Source organism: Ovis canadensis, chromosome 15, assembly GCF_042477335.2.
Source record: "Ovis canadensis isolate MfBH-ARS-UI-01 breed Bighorn chromosome 15, ARS-UI_OviCan_v2, whole genome shotgun sequence".
Taxonomy (NCBI): Eukaryota; Metazoa; Chordata; class Mammalia; order Artiodactyla; family Bovidae; genus Ovis; species Ovis canadensis.
In genome coordinates, this window is record NC_091259.1 from 50236632 (window position 1) to 50258348 (window position 21717).

At 46.3% G+C, this 21717-nt stretch overlaps 1 protein-coding gene and 1 long non-coding RNA gene across 4 annotated transcripts; both read right to left on the reverse strand.

The window, feature by feature from the left end:
- Nucleotides 1–9953: 9953 nt before the first annotated feature.
- Nucleotides 9954–12934, reverse strand: LOC138420845 (uncharacterized). The gene is made up of 3 exons (XR_011249335.1): nucleotides 12111–12934; nucleotides 11638–11862; nucleotides 9954–10211 (listed from the first exon to the last, which is right to left on the reverse strand). It is a non-coding gene; the product is annotated as an uncharacterized lncRNA (long non-coding RNA).
- Nucleotides 12935–16915: 3981 nt separating this feature from the next.
- On the reverse strand, nucleotides 16916–19265 carry ADM (adrenomedullin). Of its 3 annotated transcripts, XM_069554409.1 has the most exons (5): nucleotides 19080–19265; nucleotides 18897–18998; nucleotides 18533–18651; nucleotides 18233–18382; nucleotides 16916–18002 (listed from the first exon to the last, which is right to left on the reverse strand). In XM_069554409.1, exons 3-5 carry the CDS (start codon nucleotides 18628–18630, stop codon nucleotides 17681–17683), a joined length of 570 nt encoding a protein of 189 aa, XP_069410510.1. In that variant the 5' UTR covers nucleotides 18631–18651; nucleotides 18897–18998; nucleotides 19080–19265; the 3' UTR covers nucleotides 16916–17680. The 3 variants fall into 3 exon arrangements, with proteins under 3 accessions (XP_069410510.1, XP_069410509.1, XP_069410511.1); XM_069554408.1 differs by having other exon boundaries at nucleotides 18533–18998; nucleotides 19080–19234; XM_069554410.1 differs by lacking the exon at nucleotides 18897–18998 and having other exon boundaries at nucleotides 19080–19232.
- Between the last annotated feature and the right edge of the window lie 2452 nt (nucleotides 19266–21717).

The window sequence follows — 21717 nt, forward strand, 5'->3', positions numbered from 1 at the left end:
TGATGTGCGCTTGGTACTGAGACCCAGCCAGGATGCCCTACCTCTAGGACTACAGCCCTGCCCTGTTCTCTCCAAATCCCTCTGACAGCAATGTGTCAGTTTACTTGGGCTTAAAGAGTAGAACTTTTTTCCTACAGTTCTGGAGGCTAGAGGTCTAAGATCACAATGCTAGCAGGTTTGCTTTCCGGCCTGGAAAGCCAGTCCTTTCGCTTGGCCTGCAGATGGCCACTTTCTCTGTGTGTCTCCGCAAGGTCACCCCTCAGTCTGCACGCTATCTCTGTCCTAATCTCCTCTCCTTATAAGGACATGAGCCATACTGGATTAGAAATGACACAGAAGACCTCTTTTTACCTTAATTGCCTCTTTAAAGTCCTTATCTCCAAATGCAGTCACATGCTGAGGTTCTGAGAATTAGAACTCCAACCATAAATTTGGGAAGAAGAGACAGTCCAGCCTATAACAGGCTGTCACAGGTAGAGTCCTCTTTTTGCCTCCTACACCTGGACTTCGCTGGGGCCTGCCTACAGTTTGCTCCTAGGATGCCGACAGCTGTGTTCTCTGCCATTCTTGATGCCCTGGTGCTTCCTTCTGTTCCTTTTTTTTTTTTCCTTCTGTTCCTTTTTGCCGCCAACGCCTTACAGCACAGCCACCTGTTGTCTGTTACGCACCCTGGGCTGGCCTTCCTCCCATCACCTGCAGCTGGTCTTCTCTGAGAACACCTGCCCCTGCTGGCGGCAGTTAACCCTTCTATTTCTGGCTGTGTTAATGAGTACAACCCTAAATCTAAAACTACTATTAAAAAAACAAAATCCAGTGGATTCCACGGTGGCTCAGTGGTAAAGAATCCGCCTTCCAATGCAAGAGACATGGGTTCAATCCTTGATTCCAGAAGATCCCACAAGCCGCAGAGCAATTAAGCCCTTGTGCCATTATTATTGAGCCTGTGCCCTAGAGCCCATGTGCCACAACTACTAAAGCCCTTGCACCCTCGAGCCCATGCTCGGCAACAAGAGAGCCACAGCAGTGAAAAGCCTGTGCACCACAACTAGAGAAAAACCCATGCAACAATGAAGACCCAGCACAGCCCAGAAACAAATAAATAATGTTTTAATAAAATTCAGGGATTTCCCTGGCAGTCCAGTGGTTAAGACTCTGCATTTCCACTTCAGGGGGTGCAGGTTCGATCCCTGGTCAGGGAGCTAAGGTCTTTCATGCTGCACAGCACGACTGTAAATAAATAAATAACAAAATTCAGCTGACTAAGTTTGAAGAACTAACTGGTTCTATTCACCAATTCATGAATGGGGCAGCATCCCATCTAGCAACTAGAAGGGGCTTCCAGGGGCTGCACAAAATGGAAGGTTTCTATAGGAAGGATGGGGTGAGGGAGCTATTAGCAAAAGAAAAGAAAGGATTATTTTTAGGTCAGGACAGCTTAGGGGAAGGGGAGGGAATGACAAGGATTTTATCATGCACATCCCTTCTGGGGGCAGGGGATGGAAATGGTATAGTGACAGATCACCTCATAGGGGCTGACCAGAAAATTCCAGCCTGATTGATTAAGCTTACATTTCTGGGAAGGTCAAAACTGCAATTAGTCAGAAAGAGAAAATAAATATCACATATGAACGCATATATATGGACTCTAGAAAGGTGGTACTGATGAATGTATTTGCAGGGCAGCAATGCAGGTAAAGGACAGAAATGGTCTGGACCTAACAGAAGCAGAAGATATTAAGAAGAGGTGGCAGGAATACACAGAAGAACAGTACAAAAAAGATCTTCATGACCCAGGTAACCACAATGGTGTGATCACTCACCTAGACCCAGGCATCCTGGAATGTGAAGTCAAGTGGGCTTTAGGAAGCATCACTACACACAAAGCTAGTGGAGGTGATGGAATTCCAGTTGAGCTATTTCAAATCCTAAAAGATGATGCTGTGAAAGTGCTGCACTCAATATGCCAGCAAATTTGGAAAACTCAGCAGTGGCCACAGGGCTGGAAAAGGTCAGTTTTCATTCCAATCCCTAAGAAAGTGAAAGTGAAGTCGTGTCCTACTCTTTGCGACCCCATGGACTGTAGCCTACCAGGCTCCTCTGTCCATGGGATTTTCCAGGCAAGAGTACTGGAGTGGGTTGCCATTAAAGACTGCTCAGACTACCACACAATTGCACTCATCTCACATGCTAGTAAAGTAATGCTCAAAATTCTCCAAGCCAGGCTTCAACAGTATGTGAACCATGAACTTCCAGATGTTCAAGCTGATTTTAGAAAAGGCAGAGGAACCAGAGATCAAATTGCCAACATCCGCTGTATCATCGAAAAAGCAGGAGAGTTCCAGAGAAACATCTATTTCTGCTTTATCAACTATGGCAAAGCCTTTGACTGTGTGGATCGCAACAAATTGTGGAAAATTCTTCAAGAGATGGGAATACCAGACCACCTGACCTTCCTCCTGAGAAATCTGTATCCAGGTCAGGAAGCATAGAACTGGACAGTTAGAACCGGACATGGAACAATAAACTGGTTCCAAATGGGAAAAGGAGTACGTCAAGGTTGTATGTTGTCACCATGCTTATTAACTTATATGCAGAGTACATCATGAGAAATGCTGGGCTGGATGAAAGCACAAACTGGAATCGAGATTGCTGGGAGAAATATCAATAACCTCAGATATGCAGATAACACCACCCTTACAGCAGAAAGTGAAGAGGAACTAAAGAGCCTCTTGATGAAAGTGAAAGAGGAGAGTGAAAAAGTTGGCTTAAAGCTCAACATTCAGAAAACCAAGATCATGGCATCTGGTCCCATCACTTCATGGAAAATAGATGGGGAAACAGTGGAAACAGTGGCTGACTTTATTTTGGGGGGCTCCAAAATCACTGCAGATGGTGCTTGCAGCCATAAAATGAAAAGATGCTTACTCCTTGGAAGGAAAGTTATGACCATCCTAGACAGCATATTAAAAAGCAGAGACATTACTTTGGCAACAAAGGTCCGTCTAGTGAAAGCTATGGTTTTTCCAGTGGTCATGTATGGATGTGAGAGTTGGACTATAAAGAAAAATGAGTGCCAAAGAACTGATGCTTTTGAACTGTGGTGTTGGAGAAGACTCTTGAGAGTCCCTTGGACTGCATGGGAGATCCAACCAGTCCATTCTAAAGGAGATCAGTCCTGAATATTCATTGAAAGGACTGATTTTGAAGCTGAAACTCCAATACTGGCCACCTGATGCGAAAAGCTGACTGATTTGAAAAGACCCTGATGCTGGGAAAGATTGAGGTCAGGAGGAGAAGGGGACGACAGAGGATGAGATGGTTGGATGGTATCACTGACTCCATGGACATGAGTTTGAGCAAGCTCAGGGAGTTGGTGGTGGACAGGGAGGCCTGGTGTGCTGCAGTCCATGGGGTCACAAAGAATCGGACATGACTGAGCAACTGAACTGAACTGAATGGAGATACAGACATAGAGAACAGACTTGTGGACACAGTGGGTGGGGCAGGGGAAGAGAGAGTGCTACAAAAGGAGAGAGTAGCTCGGAAATGTTAGAGGAAGCAAACTGATTGAAATAGCCCACCCTGGCCAGGCACCATAGTATCCGTGTGCATGAGTTCTTTTATGTCAGGAGGTCCTGGTAAGTAGCACAGAACTGATCAGCCATCACCAACCAGAAGAGTTTGGGAAAGGTCAAAAAGAGATACCACGTGTCTTTCCACCTCCCAGAATCCTGTTCTCTGGCAGCCATCTTGGCTGAGCAATGCGTGTGCCACCAAGAAGGACTCTGAGTAAGAATGATTGGCCAAAGACAACCTGGAAACTAACCCTATCACCATAAAACCCAAGACTGCAAGCCACATGAAAGAGCAGTTCTCCTGGGTTCCCTTACCCTGCTGCTGTCTGCCCAGTGCCCTTTTCCAATAAACTCTCTTGCTTTGTCAGCACTTGTCTCCTCAGATAATTCTTTTCCGAGTGTTAGACAAGAGCCCACTCTTAAGGCCCTGGAGGGGGCTCCCCCTTCCTGCAGCAGAAACATGTACACTGCATGCATCCTAAGTTGCTTTAGTCGTGTCTGACTCTTTGCAACACTATGGACTGTAACCCACCAGACTCCTCTGTTCCATGGGATTTTCCAGGCAAGAATATTGGAGTGAGTTGCCATGCTCTCCTCCAGAGGACCTTCCCAACCCAGGGATCGAACCCACATCTCTTATGTCTCCTGCAATGACAGGTGGGTTCTTTACCTAGCGCCATCTGGGAAGCCTAAACATATACATTACCACATGTAAAATAGATAGCCAGTGGGAATTTGCTCTATGACCCAGGGAACTCACACCAGGGCTCTGTGACAACCTAGAGGAGTGGGATGGAGTGGGAGGTGGGAGGAAGGCTCAAGAGGGAGGGGCATATGTATACCTATAGCTGATTCACATTGATGTTTGGCAGAAACCAACACAATATTGCAAAGCAATTATCCTTCAATTAAAAATAAATAGATTTTTTTAAAATTGCGATTAGGTTGAGTACTAAGTCTAGGTTTGGCAGCATGAGCTTTAGCTCACATGATGCCATCTGGGGCCTGTAGCTTTCTCTTTAACAGTACATGCAAACATTAACTCTTGGTCTCAGTCTGTTATGATGGCTGGGGTGCATTTTTGAAATAGCTTCAAAGTGATAACGTCTGGGCTAAATAATGTTAAGTGGCCTCACAAAGATAAAATTTTACTCACAAACACACAATGACATTATGCCCCACCCACAAGAGAATCTAGTTCAATTGGTTTGGGATGTGGCCCAGAGTCAGTACTTTTTTAAAAGCTCCCCCAAGTGGTTTTAATAGGCAGAAAAGGTTAAGGATGACTGCTCTAACTAGCATAACAAACCCATCAAATTGAGACAAAAACTAGGCTAGAATACAAGAGTATAACTAGGCTGAGAGATCTCGTCCCATATGTGACTTGTGAATGTCCTGCGGGGTCCAGTCCTGCCCAAACACAGAGATGAGTGATCCTCCCTTCAGTTTATCACTCCTTTGGTGTAAAGTGCCCCCAACCTTTGAACTAAGTAGTTGGGGGTGCTTATTTGTGTCCTCTGCCACTCGGAGCACTCTGGGTGGGACTCAACTCAACTGTGGACACAGACAAGTGTCACTTCTGCTGGGGCTTCTGGCTGTTGGTGATGAAAGACCCTCGGCAGTGGTAAGAAGAACAGTTCAGCTCAGAAACAGTGGGACTCAATCAGATGGCAGATGGACTCCAGGCCCTCCAAAGTTTCCTGAGGCCGATTGCAGTCTCTCCAAGATGCTGCCCTCTCTAGGTGGGACTCTTACCTCAGGCCTCCTAAGTCTTTGCTCTCCCCCAGCCCAGAGGACGCTGGGGTGAAGCGGATTAGTCAGGTTCTCCCTCTAGTCTCTTTCCAATGTGTTTTTACGGCAAAGTCAATTCCTCATGCTTCCGGGCCTTCCCTTTTGATTCTCAAGGGCCTTTTCTTCTCTCAACAAAACCTGGTGCTCTGCAAATAAAAGGCTTTGGCTTTCAAAACTATTGTTTTTGACTTGGGCTTCAAGAGCCTATTTTAAATGTCAGAAAGCTGAACTTTGACTGTTTTATTCTGACTCTTTCTCTTCACATTCCGGTTTTACCAATCCTAATTCTTCTCGAGGCAATTCCTCTGATTTACTAGGGGAAAGGTCAAGTGGAAAAAGTGTAGCAAGAAAAGCGCAAAGATTAACCTTTCAAGATACTCTGCTGTGTAAGAAATACTGCAACGTTGGTCACTCCAGTCCCCCACCCTGACCCCACCCTGGCAAGTGAGCAGGCCAGGATGTTCTGGCTGAGTCTACATGGGCAGAATCAAGAGGAGAATCAAGATTTATCTTGATAATAAATGTTCTAAATGACAACTATTAAAGCTTTGTTTTCTTCAACAAGTCAATGGCATGAAATAAAAGGGACGGGGGCAGATTGGTCTAGATTAAAAGGAAATGTAGAGATACAACAATCTTGTTTGGAGTCTGTTTTGAACTAACCACTGTTGAAAGACATGTCTGAGACAGTAAGGCAAATTTGATTATGGACTGGGTATGAGAGGATACCACAAAATTATTGTTAACGCTAAGTGTAACAATAGCATTTGGTTATGTAAGAAAACATTCTTTTTTCATTTCTTTTTTCTTAACAGAGGCATACCAAATAGCGTGTGAAAGTGAAATTCGCTCAGTCATATACGACTCTTTGCAACCCCATGGACTATACAGTCCATGGAATTCTCTAGGTCAAAATACTGGAGTGGTAAGCCTTTCCCTTCTCCAGGGGATCTTCCCAACCCAGGGATCAAACTCAGGACTCCCACGTTGCAGGCAGATTCTTTATTAGCCGAGCCACAAGGGGAGCCCCTTGTGTGTGGAACTGTGTGTGGGTGAAATGAAATGATATGATGTCCGGGGAAAAGAGAACAGGAAGGAAGGAAAGGAGGGAGGGGCAAACCATATACTCTGGGAAGAAGCAAAACAAACAGAAGAGAAAAGGGGATAGATTAAATAAGTGTGACAGTTCAGTGCAGTTTCTCAGTTGTGTCCGACTCTTTGCAACTCCATGAATTGCAGCACGCCAGGCCTCCTGGTCCATCACCAACTCCCAGAGTTTACCCAAACCCATGACCATCGAGGCGGTGATGCCATCCAGCCATCTCATCCTCTGTCGTCCCCTTCTCCTCCTGACCTCAATCTTTCCCAGCATCAGGGTCTTTTCAAATCAGTCAGCTCTTTGCATCAGGTGGCCAAAGTATTAGAATTTCAGCTTCAGCATCAGTCCTTCCAGTGAACACCCAGGACTGATCTCCTATAGGATGGACTGGTTGGATCTCCTTGCAGTCCAAGGGACTCTCAAGAGTCTTCTCCAACACCACAGTTCAAAAGCATCAATTCTTCAGTGCTCAGCCTTCTTTATAGTCCAACTCTCACATCCATACATGACCACTGGAAAAACCATAGCCTTGACTAGACAGACCTTTGTGCGAAATAATCTCTCTGCTTTTTAATATGCTGTCTAGGTTGGTCACAACTTTCCTTCCAAGGAGTAAGTGTCTTTTCATTTCATGGCTGCAAGCACCATCTGCAGTGATTTTGGAGCCCCCCAAAATAAAGTCTGCCACTGTTTCCACTGTTTCCCCATCTATTTCCTATGAAGTGATGGGACCAGATGCCATGATCTTAGTTTTCTGAATGTTGAGCTTTAAGCCAACTTTTTCACTCTCCTCTTTCACTTTCAAGAGGCTCCTTTAGAAGTGTGACAAAGTCTTGATAATTGTTGAATTTTAATAACAGGTATATGAGAGTTCTTTAGTTACTATCTCAATTTTTTTGTTGTTAAATTTGAAAAGTAACAATTTTTTAAATTGTTAATCTAGTATAGGAAAAGACAGACTATGGAAGAGAATAAAAGGGCCAGAAACAAATTCAAACATTTATAGTTTGAGATTTATTGCAAGAGAGAGAGATAAATTGGGAGATTGGGATTGACATGTACACAGTAATATATATATAAAATGGATAACTAATAAGAACCTATTGTATAGCTCAGAGAACTCTACTCAATACTCTGTAATGACCTATATGAGAACAGAATCTAAAAAAGAGTGGATATATGTATACGTAGAATCGATTCACTTTGCTGTACAGCAGAAACTAACATTACAAATCAAATATACTCCAACAAAAAGTAATTAAAATTTTTTAATTGCAAGAGATTTATGCTGTATTAATGATTTGCAGGCAGATGAATTCTTTCTTCAAATAAACCCTGACATGGAACCCCAACATACAAAACAAAAAAGAGTAGACCTGCTCCGCTTGAGGCTAGAGTGCGTGTGCTAAGTCACTTCAGTCATGTCCAACTCTGAGCGGCCCTATGGACTGTAGCCCATCAGGCTCCTCTGTCCATTGGATTCTCTAGGTAAGAATATGGGAGTGAAGCGGGTTGCCCTGCTCTCCTCCAGGGGATCTTCCCAACCCAGGGATCAAACCCTCACCTCTTACGTATCCTGCATCGGCTGCCAGGTTCTTTACCACTACCGCCACTGGGGCTGGAGAGTCTAGCTCTTTTTCTTCCTCCTTGTCTCCCCAGGAATCTGCAGAAGTAACCCCAGGAAAACTTGTGGCTCTATAGGACACAGTCTGAAAACCTCTGTAGTCTATGATGAAGGAAACCTCTCAAGTCCTGCAGAAAATGTATATTACTTAGTATTAATATATGTATTAGATAACTGCTAATCATTTGGGAAAAAAAATAAAGTTAAATCTCTACCTTACATCATATACCAAAATAAATTCTAGTCACCTTAAAATGTTTAAAGTACAAAATGAAATCAGATGAATAATAGAAAAATAGATGAATATTCTGAAATACAAAATAAATTCTAGTCACCTTAAAATGTTTAAAGTACAAAATGAAATCAGATGAATAATAGAAAAATAGGTGAATATTCTGAAATATTAAGACAGAGAAGGACTTCCTAATCAAGCCAACAAAGGGCAAAAATTAAGGGAAAAACTAGTATTTTTGTTTATATAAATATCTAAAGTTTTATAGGGCAAAAAAATAAATCACATTTCACAAAAAAAGGAATATGTGTCTGTGACAAAACTTTAATATTCCTAAATTAAGGAGAATTTCAAATTAAAAAAACACTTCAATAGAATAAAAGGATCAACAGCAACAAAACAATATATATGAGGACACATAAATTATCATAAAGATGTGAAAAATATTTCATTACCATTGATCAATGAAATATTGTAAATTAAAGTAAAAATGAGAAGAGCTGATACTGACTCCTATTTTTGATGATAATGGCAAACTAGATAAGCTAAAAATTTAACTACTATAAAACACCTAGACATGTTAAGTAAAGCATACTTAACATCCTTTTAAATAGATAAGTGAACTCCCATGAACATACCGAAAATTCACAAGAGACCAAACCAAGGTAACTGAAAATCAGAATGGAGAGCTTGAACTGAAAAGTATCAATAGTTGCTCGGGCTTCGGGGAGGATTTTCCTCTCCCTGGTAATAAAGAAACTTTCTTAGGGACAGAAGAAAAGGAACTGAGACACTCGAGTAAATCCAGGATCCTCCAAAAGCTATGCTCCACTTCTCCAACACAAAAGCCATCTGCATGGTTTAGAAACACCAAATCAGGAAATTAATATTAAAAATGGCTGGTATGAGAGGGAGACGATATATATGTACATACAGCTGATTCACGCTGTTGTACAGCAGACACTAACACAACATTGTAAAGCAATTATACTCCAATAAAAAAAATCTGGTATAACAACTCTGGAGCAGTAAGAAAAAACAAACACAAACCTCTCTGGAGCAATTCACCTCAACCCAGAAGCTTTAACAAGGTGAGCTTAGAACCCAAAATTACAGAAATAGGAAATAAATCATGATGACTAAGAGTCAGCTGATAAAGATTATAGAGTTATTAGAATGAAAGTATAGGGACTTCTCTGGTGGTCCAGTGGCTGAGACTCCAGGCTCCCAACGCAGGAGGCCCAGGTTCAATGCCTGGTAAGATCCCACATGCCGCAATTAAGAGTTTACATGCCACAACTAAAGATCCTGCATGCCACAGTTAACACCCAGTGCAGCCAAATAAATAAATTTTTTTCTTTTAAAAATAATCAAGGCATCAACTAAAAATGTGCAGAATTAGCAATATATAAATGTAGTCTAAAAACATAGGAAAAGAATAAAACTTTCTAATAAGAAAGATCATTTTTACCTATCAGATAACACAGTATTAAGAAAGAGGGATAATGCTCAGTGTTTCTAAGAATATAGGAGACTGGCATTCACTGTTAGTAGAAGTAAAAACTGATCATCCCAGAGGCTGATCTGGCAATACGTATACAATAATTAACAAAAAAGTACATACTCATGGGCTCAATAAATTTACTTATTTTTTTATTGAAATATAGTTGACTTACAATCCTATATTAGTTTCAGGTATACAGTGTAGTGATTTTTATAGATTTTGCACCAGGCAAAGTTGGGGCTTCTCAGGTGGCTCAGTGGTAAAAAAATTTGCCTGACAATGCCAGAGACCAGGAGACAGGGTTTCTGTCCCTGGGTCGGGAAGATCCCCTGGAGAAGGGAATGGCAATCTGCTCCAGCATTCTTGTATTCTTGGAGGGAAAAACCCTGTGGAGAGAGGAGCCAGGTGGGCTACAGTCCATGGGGTCACAAAGAGACAGACACAAGTGAGCGCACGCACAGTGACCAGACTGCACCCTCTATTCCATTCCCTGGTAAAAGGATCCAGACATAACTGAGCATGCACCATGCAAAGCTATCACGATATTCTTGACTATATTTCCTGTGCTGTACATTACGTTCATGTGATTTACTTATTCTGCAACTGGTGGTTTATGCTTCTTAATCCCTTTCCCTATTTTATCCATTCCCCATCCTCCTCCCCTCTAGCAACTACTAGTTTCTTCTCTGCATCTATTTCTGTTTTGTCCTGTTTTTTTTTTTAAATTCTATCTGTAAGTGAAAACATATAGTATTTGTCTTTCTGTCTGACATTTCACTTAGCGTAATGCCCTTTAGGTCCATCCATGTCTGTTGCAACAAGATTTCATTCTTATGTATGACTAAACAACAGTGGTCATGTATGGATGTGAGAGTTGGACTGTGAAGAAAGCTGAGCGCCAAAGAACTGATGCTTTTGAACTGTGGTGTTGGAGAAGACTCTTGAAAGTCCCTTGGACTGCAAGGAGATCCAACCAGTCCATTCTGAAGATCAGCCCTGGGATTTCTTTGGAAGGAATGATGCTAAAGCTGAAACTCCAGTACTTCGGCCACCTCATGCGAAGAGTTGACTCATTGGAAAAGACTCTGATGCTGGGAGGGACTAGGGGCAGGAGGAGAAGGGAACGACAGAGGATGAGATGGCTGGATGGCATCACTGATTGATGCACGTGAGTCTGAGTGAACTCCGGGAGTTGGTGATGGACAGGGACGCCTGGCATGCAGCGATTCATGGGGTTGCAAAGAGTCGGACACGACTGAGGGACTGAACTGAACTGAACTGAATATTCTATTGTGTATCATACAGGTACATGTGTGCTGTGTGCTTAATAGTTCAGTCGTGTCCAACTCTTTGTTATCCCATGGACTGTAGCCCACCAGGCTCCTCTTGCACACATCTATTCAAATTAGCATGTTTATTTTTTTATTTTTATTTTAATTTATTTTTTATTTTAATTTTTTTTAAATTTTATTTATTCATTTATTTTTTAAGATAAATACCCAGGAGTATAATTGCTGGATTGCTTGGTAGCTCCATTTTAATTTTTTTTTTTTTTTGAGGACCCCTCATGCTGTTTTCCATAGAGATTATACCAATTTAGATTCACATCAGCAGTAACAAGGATTGCTTTTACTCTGCATCCTCTACAACACCTGATATTTCTTGTCTTTTAGATGATAGCCATTCTGACTCATGCGAGGTGGTGTTTCATTGTGGTTTTGATTTTTGTTTCCCTGATGATGAGTGTTGTTGGGTATCTTTTCAATGCTCTTATTGACCTTTTGTATGTTTTTTTTTTGGAAAAATACTTACTCAGATCCTCTGCCCATTTTTTAATCAGACTGGTTTTTTGATGTTGAGTTGTTCAAGTTCTTTACATATTTTGGATATTAACCCCTCATCAGATGCGTCATTTGCAAACATCTTCTCTCATTCAGTAGGTTGCCTTTTTGTTTTGTTGATAGCTTCCTTTGCTATCCAAAAGCTTTTTAGCTTGATGTGGTCTCATTTGTTTATTTTTGCTTTTGTTGTCCTTGCCTGAGGACACAAGCAAAGTTTTTGTTAAGACCAACATCAAAGAACACATTGGCTATGTTTTCTTCTGGAAGTTTTAAGGTTTCAGAGGTTACATGTAAATCTTTAAAACATTTTTAGTTTACATTTGCATGTGGAGTGAGAAAATGGTCTAAATAATTTTACTTCTAAGAATTTACCTTTAAAATAATAAAATAAATGAAGTGCTAAAATTCAGTAGTAATCAGTAATGGAAGTTAAATCAATAGTACCTTATTAATGTATACCCTTTTGGATGGCAAACGTGAATCCATACAGAGGTTGACAGGGAGACAGGGAGGTAGGAACATGCACTGTGGGTGGGAATACAAACTGGTTACAGGCATTCTGAAAAGTAATCTCACAAAATTTAGCATTGTCTGCAGAAGTCTCTTGATGCCATTTCTGGATATATAATCTGAAGAAATTCTTATTCAGATCCATTAGAGGACATGAAACAGGATGTTCTTGTATACATTATTTGTGGCAAACAGGGGCTGGAGGCAATCCAAGTGTCTCTCATTAAGAGACAAAAAAATTAAAATGTGGTAGATGCATTGTTACTCCATAATATGCAGCTGTAAGAAGGAATAATCTACTTGGATAATTATTTTTTAAGTGGTTAATAAGAAAAAGTAGGAAAATTTTTAACACAATATGCTGCTGCTACTGCTGCTAAGTCGCTTCAGTCGTGTTCGACTCTGTGCGACCCCATAGCGACCCCATAGCAGCCTACCAGGCTCCCCTGTCCCTGGGATTCTCCAGGTAAGAACACTGGAGTGGATTGCCAGTTCCTTCTCCAATGCATGAAAGTGAAAAGTGAAAATGAAGTCGCTCAGTCGTGTTCGACTCTTTAGCGACCCCATGGAAAAATTTTAACACAATATACTTGTATGTTAAAAACACATAGTCATGGCTGCTCTCTCCTTCTGAGATGGCTCACACTCTGTCTGTGGAGTGCACGTCTCTCTAAATAATCCACTTCTTAACCTATCACTGTCTCTCACCGAATTCTTTCTGTGATGAGACATCAAGAACCTGAGCATTATTAAGTCCTAAAATCAGCAGGTCTTTGTTCCTGAAAAGAAGAGCTGATACTGATTAATTGGAAAGAACAAGTTTGGAATGATAAAGTGCTTCACACAGAACACATACACACGCGAACACATCGTCACAAAACCACAAAACAATTTTAAGGGATTATAAGCATAGAATAAGTAAAATATCAAACATATGAAAGACAGTTCCTGCGGAGGACATGGGAAGGGGGATGGGAAATCAAGGAGAAAAATAAATAATTACGAGAGAGAAGCCTTGCAAAGACGGATAACAACAACTTGCCTTGAACTGAGGAGTATGTTTAATTCAGCTCTCTGCACTCAAGTTCAGTTTTTAAGAATGTGTATATGTGTATATGTCTAAAAACATCTTAAAAGGTAAACACTAAAATACTAGTCGTGGTTATCTCTCTGGGAGTGGTATGAAAGGTGAATCATTTTTTTTTTTACACTGAATAAATATTGTATAATAAGTAACATGCATTTCCTTCTCAAAAACTCATCTTAATACTCAAAACTACTTTCTGGTTTTTGATAGATGTACAATAACCTAGTAAATTCATCTGCCTGTGTGGTCACAGTCATTTTATTATTTTTCCAGAACATTCCAAAATAACTCTGGAAGGAGACCAGTGGGACCACCAAATAGCTATCTAGCCTCACCCTTCTTCCCATGCAAATGAAGACCAAGCCTCCAATCAGGCTTTGTCAAAATGCTCTGTGGGATCCAAGCTAACAAGACCCTTGGCTTCCCAGCTGGGGAAAGGAGGGGCAGCACTCAGAACTCTGTCAGCTGAAAAGCTGGCCTAGGCAGCAGTTGCCAAAGACAAAGCTTCCACCTAAGGGTGGAAACCCTATTTGCAGCTTTGTAGACACAGGTGTCCTTCCAGGGGACTCAAGACCTGCAGTGTGGGACTGGGTTTGGCCAGGAATAGCTCAGAAGGCCTTCCTCTCAGAAGCCAGCTCTTGAGGTCTTCAGTGTATGTTCTAACTATATTTGGCAACAAAAACCAAAGAGGTCAGTAGCTTAGCTCAGGGGGGGAAAGAGACTATTTCTGATTTATAATCCCCGCTTCAAACCAGGTCCAAGAATTTAAAAACTCACTTCATTTATTTATTTTGCACTCACTGAGCATACCACTGAAGCCATTCTGGTTTCCAGTCCTACCAGCCTCATGTAAATCTCTCAGAACCACAGGTGGAAATCACCTACCCAAGCCATCTTCATATTAGAGGACATTTGGGGACATCTGGCTTGAGAATTCAAATGTTAAAATTATCCCACCTTACTCTCTATGTCTTCATAGCATCAAAATAGCCTGTAGCACTTGAGTGCAAATCCAAACTCCAGCCCTGATTACTCACTGTGTGACCTTGGCTTAGTTACTTTACGTCTCTGAGGTTCAATCTCTTTATCCGCAGACAGAACAGAGATAATAACACCCACTCCACAAGGCTGCTGTAAGAATTAAATGAGATAAGAGATTAAAGTGGCAAGGAGAATGTCAGATACAAAGCAGGTGCTAAAAAAAGAAATCGGTTTCCATTCCTCCCCATCATTGCCTTCCACCCTTAGCTGTTCAGCCAAGGTGTCAGCTTTTGAAGAAACTGCTTGGTACATTGTGTTTGATTACAAATGGATGGTACCATTCCCACAGCCAGCAACAGTAGCTAAAGATAAAAGCTGTGGCTACTCTTCAGCCGCCGACAGGTCGGATCAGCTCACAAATGACTCATCACTGTTGATAAACGATGTGTTCTTGGAATCGAGAGGCCTTATCCTGACAGGCTTTGACACCTTAGGAAAAGAAAAAAGAAATTCAGAAGGAAGGTTGGATGGTTCACAGAGAAGGTCTCCACAGTTGTTTGATGATGACCTTCAGTCAGCTCAGAACTTGTACTGGACTGGTTTAAGGAAGGTCTCTTGTCTCTTCAGACACATCTCCAATCGCTGATTTTTTTTTTAGTTGGGAAGGACTCCATCTGAGCAGCTGCCTCTTCATCTCAGAGCTGAACCATCTCTTTCACTTGCCTTGGATTCCCTGAAGGGAGTCATAAGACTCCCTGGGCAGAAGGCAAATGCCTGCTCCCTGCTCAGAACAGCCCTAAGCTAGTGCCCAACCTGCCTTTGGCAGCTTTGCCTGCTGGCTGAAACTCTGCCAGGGTGAGGTTTGGCTGAAGGGCTCTGTGGCTCTGGGACAAACGTTGGCTCAAGGAGAAGGGTGAGTATTTAACCCCGAGTTACTGTCTGCAAGCCTGAAGTGTTTGTGGCTCTCTGGTTTTTGTAGCCCCTTCAGACCACTCAAAACCACTCACTGGCATGGGAATTCCAAAACTGGATTTTGTAGTTACTCTTCCAATACATCCCCTGCACCTTGTGCAGTGCCTGGCACAGAGCTCCCTCTAAGTGAATTTTGCTAGAAGGATCTTGAGGACAGGATGGGCTCTTGCTGCATTTGTAACCCCTAGAATCCTAACAAACCTCATAAAATTAAGATCAAATAGGACAATGAACTATATGAAGACTACAGGTTCAACAGCCAGGTGCTCAAAACAGAGGTCTCAGATGGTCTTCAAAGACATTCCACATACTAGGATCTACTTTCTTTGAACTGGAAACTGCTTCAGAAGCAGGCAGTCTCTGGACCCCAGACCTTGGCCCTCTTTCAGCCTCACTCAGGCTTTTTCTGAAAGGAACTATTCTAGGCCCTCAGAAGGGACCTTGTGGTATGCAATGGATGCAAAAACAAAAACAAGGTAGGCTGCCCTGGAAACGCTTTTATTATTCAAACTCACCGTCAGATTTTCTTCACCAGGAAGGTTTCTGAGATCACCCAGAAGCACCAACGTTCCATCCTGGGTCTCCAGGATGTTGACTGAGACCAATGGGACAGGGGCATTAATAGTAGGGTGCCTTCTCCTATCCTCCTCTTCTGTCCGAACTGTTTCAATGTCCGCTGCCCTTCTAGTCACCCACTGGAGCTTAGTGTCTGGCTTGTATCACCAGAACTGGGGTCAACCGTCTAAGATGATTAGGTATAAATTTAAGCAAAGGGGAGGAAGGAAGAAGGGAGAGAAGTGTAGAAAAAAAAATGAAAAAGTCTTGGGAAGGAGGAAGGAAGAGGAGAGCGGCAAGGAGAGGCGGGAACAATGAAGGTCTCAGGCCGTCGCAGGCGCACGGTTCCGGCGGCACGTCCGTCCGGCCCGCCTCCGGTCAGCAGCTGCACGCTGCGCAGCGTGTGGGCGCTGAGTCACGGTCCCAGAACAGTGAGCCACGGTACAGGTCTGGGGGGGGCAGTCCTGGTTGGCATCTGCGAACTGTTTTTTTTTCTTTCCTCTTTCATTAAGGCTGTGTGCTGACTCCCACGTAGGAGGACTTATTAAACCGCACGTACCGCCTGACGGCTCTCTGGCACTTCGGAGGCGGCCGGCTGGGGGCGCCGCAGCATCGCTTATGAGCCCGCCGACTCGCTGGGGCTCCGGACCGGGAGAGGACTGGGGTTAACTGGCCCGGCTGAGCACTTCCCGGAGGAGCTCGCGCTTTTTGCTGGAGTCGCTTCTAACTTTAGCACCGCTGCGGCAGGGGGAAACTCCTCAGCTGGAAAGCCTCAGAGACCACCCCAACTCTCCGAGGGGCGCTTTCGCGCGGGGTTCCGTGAGCCACTCCATAAAATCTGGGACTCTGTTGCGCAATCGAGAGTCCAAGTTCACCTCCCCACTAAGGGCTCACTCTACTCTACCCTGCCGCCCTGCCCCACGAGGATGAGACCTGGAACATCTCCGCAAAGCCCCGAGCAGCAAGCAAGACGCGCTCCGCGCGCGTCCCACCGTAGAGGGTTACTCCGGCAGCTCAGCCAGCGCAGCCGTCCTAACCTTTCCACGCCCAGGCGGCAGGACCCCAAGGCTCCTGGGCAGACCGAGACCCGGGACACTCTCCCTCCCAAGACTCGTGACCCGAGAATGAATCAGCACTGAGACAGTTTATTGGTTTGCTACTTCTTAAATCACCCACTTTATGTAAATAGATTATACAGACATGGTGTTTTCTTCTTCCACAAGAGGTAACTCATCTCTTTCACGCGCACACTCTCACATTCCACACAGCAAACAACGTTGCATCTCGCTGAGACATTCACTTATTAAAATAGAGGGGAGGGGAACAATACAATTGCTTTAAAATGCCCTTAATACAATATATAACGTACAAAAATATCTCTATATTTGAAGTTACAAAAAAATCTTGACAACAACAAATTTAAATATTGATAATTACCTCTGTATATACAACACTCATTGCACTTTTCCTCTCTAGGTTTCGGAAAGTTCAAGTAATAGTGAGGCTTGCACCCCGGTGGGGTGACACCCCATCAGGAATCAGTTTGTGGGCGGGCACGGCAGTGGCTCAGACCCTTGCCTCTGAGGGTCTCAGCATTTATTTCGCAGTTTCTCCTCTCCGTGAGCCTGGCAGACGACGCTCCTTTGGATTCCCTCTGCACCCACCTCCCCACCCTGGGAACCTGGCCCCAATTAGTATGAAGAGAACACTGTCTCTCCTCCGCGGAGGACGCGTTCCTGCAAAGCCAGTGCTCGCTGGCTGCCAGACGGTGCCTCCTGGACTCTCGGTCTCTCGGGGCTGTTCTCAGCCCGGGCCCATGGGCTGAGTGAGGGGCTCGGCTCGCGGAAGCCCTCCCGCCCGAGAGGTGCCGGCGAGAGGCGTGCGCGACTGTTCGCTGCTGCCCAGGCGCCTAAATCCTAAGGAGGGTGGCAAATACTTGATGCACCCGGGAGTCCGGGGCCCCTCGCGCCTTTGGCTCTGGAGGCTGTAATAGAGTCCGACCCAAGCCGGCCTCGGGCAGTGAACGTCGGCGTCGACGGCCGTAGCCCTGAGGGCTGATCTTGTTCCTGGGGGCGACTCCGTCCTTGTCCTTGTCCGTGAACTGATAGATCTGATGCGCCAACTTCTGCACCGTGCACGTCCCGAAGCGACAACCAAAGCCCCGCTGGCCCTGGAAGTTGTTCAAACTCTGGCGGTAGCGCTTGACTCGGATGCGGGCTGCGTCAGGACTGCTGGAGACGGGAAAGGAAGGCTATGTGAGACCCCCACCACCACCACTACATCCACCATCATCACCACCACCACCAAGCAGGTCTTTGGTCCCAGGCATCGGGAACGCAGCCATTCTAAGACCGGAGGGAGCTAGAAATTGCCATCTCCATCTCAACTGCAATACAGCCCTGATGATCCCCAGGGCTAGGGCAAAGGAGGAGGGATCCGCAACAGCGCCTGGCATAGTTACCTGGCCTGAGGGCTGCGAGAGGCGCCCTTCACGTCCTGGGGCCGAATAAGAGTCTGGACAGGCCCGGCCTTCATGTCGGCGAGCCCGGTGGGGTAGCTACGGGACTCGCGAAGTTCCCTTTTTCCACGACTTAGCGCCCATTTATTCCATCTAAAAAACAAAGAGACTCCATTCGCAATCGTCCTGGCGAGGTCTTGGCCCATTCCCATTCCTCTTCAGTTCTAACCCCTCGGCGACCACTGGTCAGTTTCCCTTGCCTTGCAGGTACCAGGACTGGGGAAGGCGCTGCCAGCCACTCACTTCTTTCGGAACTCTGCCGCCACGTCGAGCCGTGCGGTGTCCACGCCTAGGAAGATGAGCGAGCCCAGGTACATGAGGGCGACGGGAACCAGCTTCATCCCGGCGGCGATGCGCAGACCCTGGGGAAGGAGAAAAAAGAGCGGAGCTTGAGTGTCCGGGCCTGCCGCACCGGCGGGCGGGGCAAGGAGGCGAGCGGGGGGGCCCCCAGCGCGGCCAGGGTGAGCCTGCACTCCGCCTGACTCAGACGCTTATCTCCCAGGGGCGCAGAGAGGCGCCAGCGGCATTTGCACCCGCCAAGCGGGTGACAGGCCCTGCAGGGGAGGCCGCTGCGCAGCGCCAGGCTCCCAGAGGTTCCCCACTCAACTTCTCAGAATTTGGCTGACGGAGCAGAGGGGACTGGGTCTCTGGAGTTCCAGTTGTGTCCACGAGCTGGGCTCGGGATGTGGGACGCACCCAGCAGAGGACCCTGCAAAGCAGATTGTACCCCTCACTCAGCGCTTCTAGGCAAGCCCCCACAACTTCAACCCGCCCCGCCCGCGGTGCATACCTGCTGAGGGGGTGATCTGCCAAAATTCTTTGGAGTATTAAGTCTGAGACGGCGCTCTGGCAGTGGCAAAACCCCGACGTCGAAGCTGCAGTGAGAAGCCAAAAGTGAGAAGGTTCGAGCTGTTTCGCCTAGTGTCACCAAGAAACCTCTGAGTGGCCGGCTCGCGTTCCTGGGCTTTATAAGAGAGCAGGGGGCGGGGCCTAAGCGCCCTTCACTCCCTCCCTCCCTTCCCTTGGGCGCGCGCTCTATAATCGGGCACGCGCATTGCTTGTCCGTGAGTGTGGGGTTTGTAGGTTGGGGAGACGGGTGTCCCTCGTGCCTAGAAAGTTTTAGAGATGAGCTCCAGGAGACTGATGCAGGAACTGCCCCGGCACAGCGTTCAGACCTTAAGCCGCGACGAAGCAGACCCGGTACAACCTCTTGGGGTCCTTCCTTACCTAGGACCCATGCAGCCCAGAGTGTAAGGTCTGGCACAGAACTGCAAGAGCCAGCGCGGGGTACCACGTGGATGACCCGAACCCCAGACCTCGGGAGCTGTGGCCTCGAGTGGACCGCACCCCGTGCCGGCTTGGTGCCTGACCTGGCCGCGACCCCAGACTCCCGCGGAGCCTCACGGGCAGGACGCAGAGCACTACTGAGAGGAGGGGGGCTCGCCAGCGCTGCCCCCCCCCCCCCCCGCACCCCGAGCGGCCGAGACTCTGGGTTCTGGGGATGGACTGGTAAGATTTCGCAATAGGGGCAAGGCTCCGAAAGGCTAATTTGAGAATTGGGAGTTAGAGTGGGGAGTCACCTGAAGTTTCAGAATTTGCATGCCTGTTTGGAAATATAGGAATAACCAAAATTACGACGAAGAATACAGTTTCGTTTCCCGCCCCCCCCCCCGTAATCAAATTATGCCTTATAAGGTTACAACCTGAGAGTTTGCCTGACTGCCCTTGAAGCCTTCATTCACCCCTTGTAAACGTGAGGATTTACTGCCAAGAGCACACTAATGCTTCACGTATGTTAATCGCTTTACACTTTACAAACCATGGCTACATCCTGATCTCCTTTGATCCTCACACCTACCCTTGAGTTAGACAAGGAAGGTAACATCAATTTCCCACTTGGTGAAATGAGAAAACTAAAGTTCAGCGGGGTAAGCATTTGCTCAAAGTCACACCAAAGGTGGTAAACAGCTCGGCCAGGAAGCATGCATGGCAGACTGGAGTGGGGCGCGGCATGGATATTTTTCTAGGCTGGGGCCATCATCTCCTCAAGGGGGAGAGGAGAGTCCTAGCCCCCGCCCAAGGATTTATGCCTGTTCATGATGAATCACCCCCAAACACGTTTGTCGCCCGTTTATGCTCTTCCATCACTGCTTCTTGACTTCACTTTCTTAAATTCTGGAGGTCAAAATGGGGAGGGAACTTAGCCCCGCGGGACTCCCCCTCTTCTTGCAGGGGAGCTTCTGTAGTTCTGTCACCCACTACCCTGGATACGACGTGTCCTGAAGCTGAGAGTCTAGACTGACAGGAGGAGGGTGAGGGACCACTAGAACTCTGTGGACCAGCTTCCAGTCCTCACCCGACAGCTATTCTCTATATGAACTTGGGCAAGTTACGCCCCCACCTTCTAGCTTCCCCATCTATAACTTGCCCTCAGCAGATCCCTAAGCTCCCTACCTGCCCTGCCACTCTAGTTCTGAGACCCAGTGCACAGACGGCTGGCGCTGGGGCGCGCACGGACCTTGCCTGGCCTGGGCAGAGCACTGCTGCCTCAGCCGCCTTTTCACTCCCAGGAATGACCGGTGGACATTGCACTTGGGGAAGGAATGGTCGCCTCGAAGCTATTTATTCTGAGGGCTCTTCCCGGAGGGAGTCACCTGAGCGGACCTCAGTTCCAGCTCCGGATGAGGGACAGATCCCTGGGCTCGGACTTGGGCTGGACACGCAGAGGGTCGGATGGTTCGGGCCGCGTGTCTGGCCTCTGGGCAGTCGCCGCAGTAGATGAGGTTTGGCGGCTGGTCGGCCCACACCGCAGACTGCAGGTTATTACTGAACGCTTGCTCTGTTTCCAGGAGCCGCCCCAGTCCCAACTATTCTGTTTTTCTCGCTCGTCTCCCATTTCTCATCGCTTTCTTTCAGTTTGTCCGCTGCGAGTCTGACTTTTCGCAGCCACCCTGTCTAGGACTCGCTGTCTGTCACTCTTGTCTGCGGATGCGACCTACTCGTCGCCAGCTTCCACCTGGGTCCGTGCCAAGACAGGTTTTTACTTTCATTTCCCCGGCGCGCGCCTCCGACTGCTGGGGAGGTCAAGGACAGCTGGGCGCCGGCCCACAGCCAGGGAAGGTCCCGTGGTCTGGACTCGTTCCTTCCAGTTCCCTCCAGCCCTGGGGGGTTTGGTCTGCAGAGGTCTCTTCAGCTGCACCTCGTGGCCTCCCCGCTGTGTCCTTTAGGAGAGCCCTGATTCCAGGAGAAAGGGAGGGTGGAGGGGATGAGGGAAGGAATGAGGGTGGAGGGCGCTGAGCTCCCGCTCCCGCTTAAGGACCGCGAAGCGTGCTCTTGGTGCAGAGTTAGTTTTGCGCTACTAGAGGCTTCAACAAGCAAACCCGACCCAGAAGTGGAGATTCCACCGAGCTCCAGTGCCTACGCCAGCG

Bases quoted from the DNA above. Each gene is read 5' to 3' on its own strand.
- ADM (XM_069554409.1), bottom strand. From the start codon at position 18,630: ATGAAGCTGGTTCCCGTCGCCCTCATGTACCTGGGCTCGCTCATCTTC. The intron at 18,383-18,532 runs GTGAGTGGCTGG...TTTGTTTTTTAG, and splicing joins GCGGCAGAGTTCCGAAAGAA to ATGGAATAAATGGGCGCTAA. The intron at 18,003-18,232 runs GTAACTATGCCA...TCCCGTCTCCAG, and splicing joins TCTCGCAGCCCTCAGGCCAG to CAGTCCTGACGCAGCCCGCA.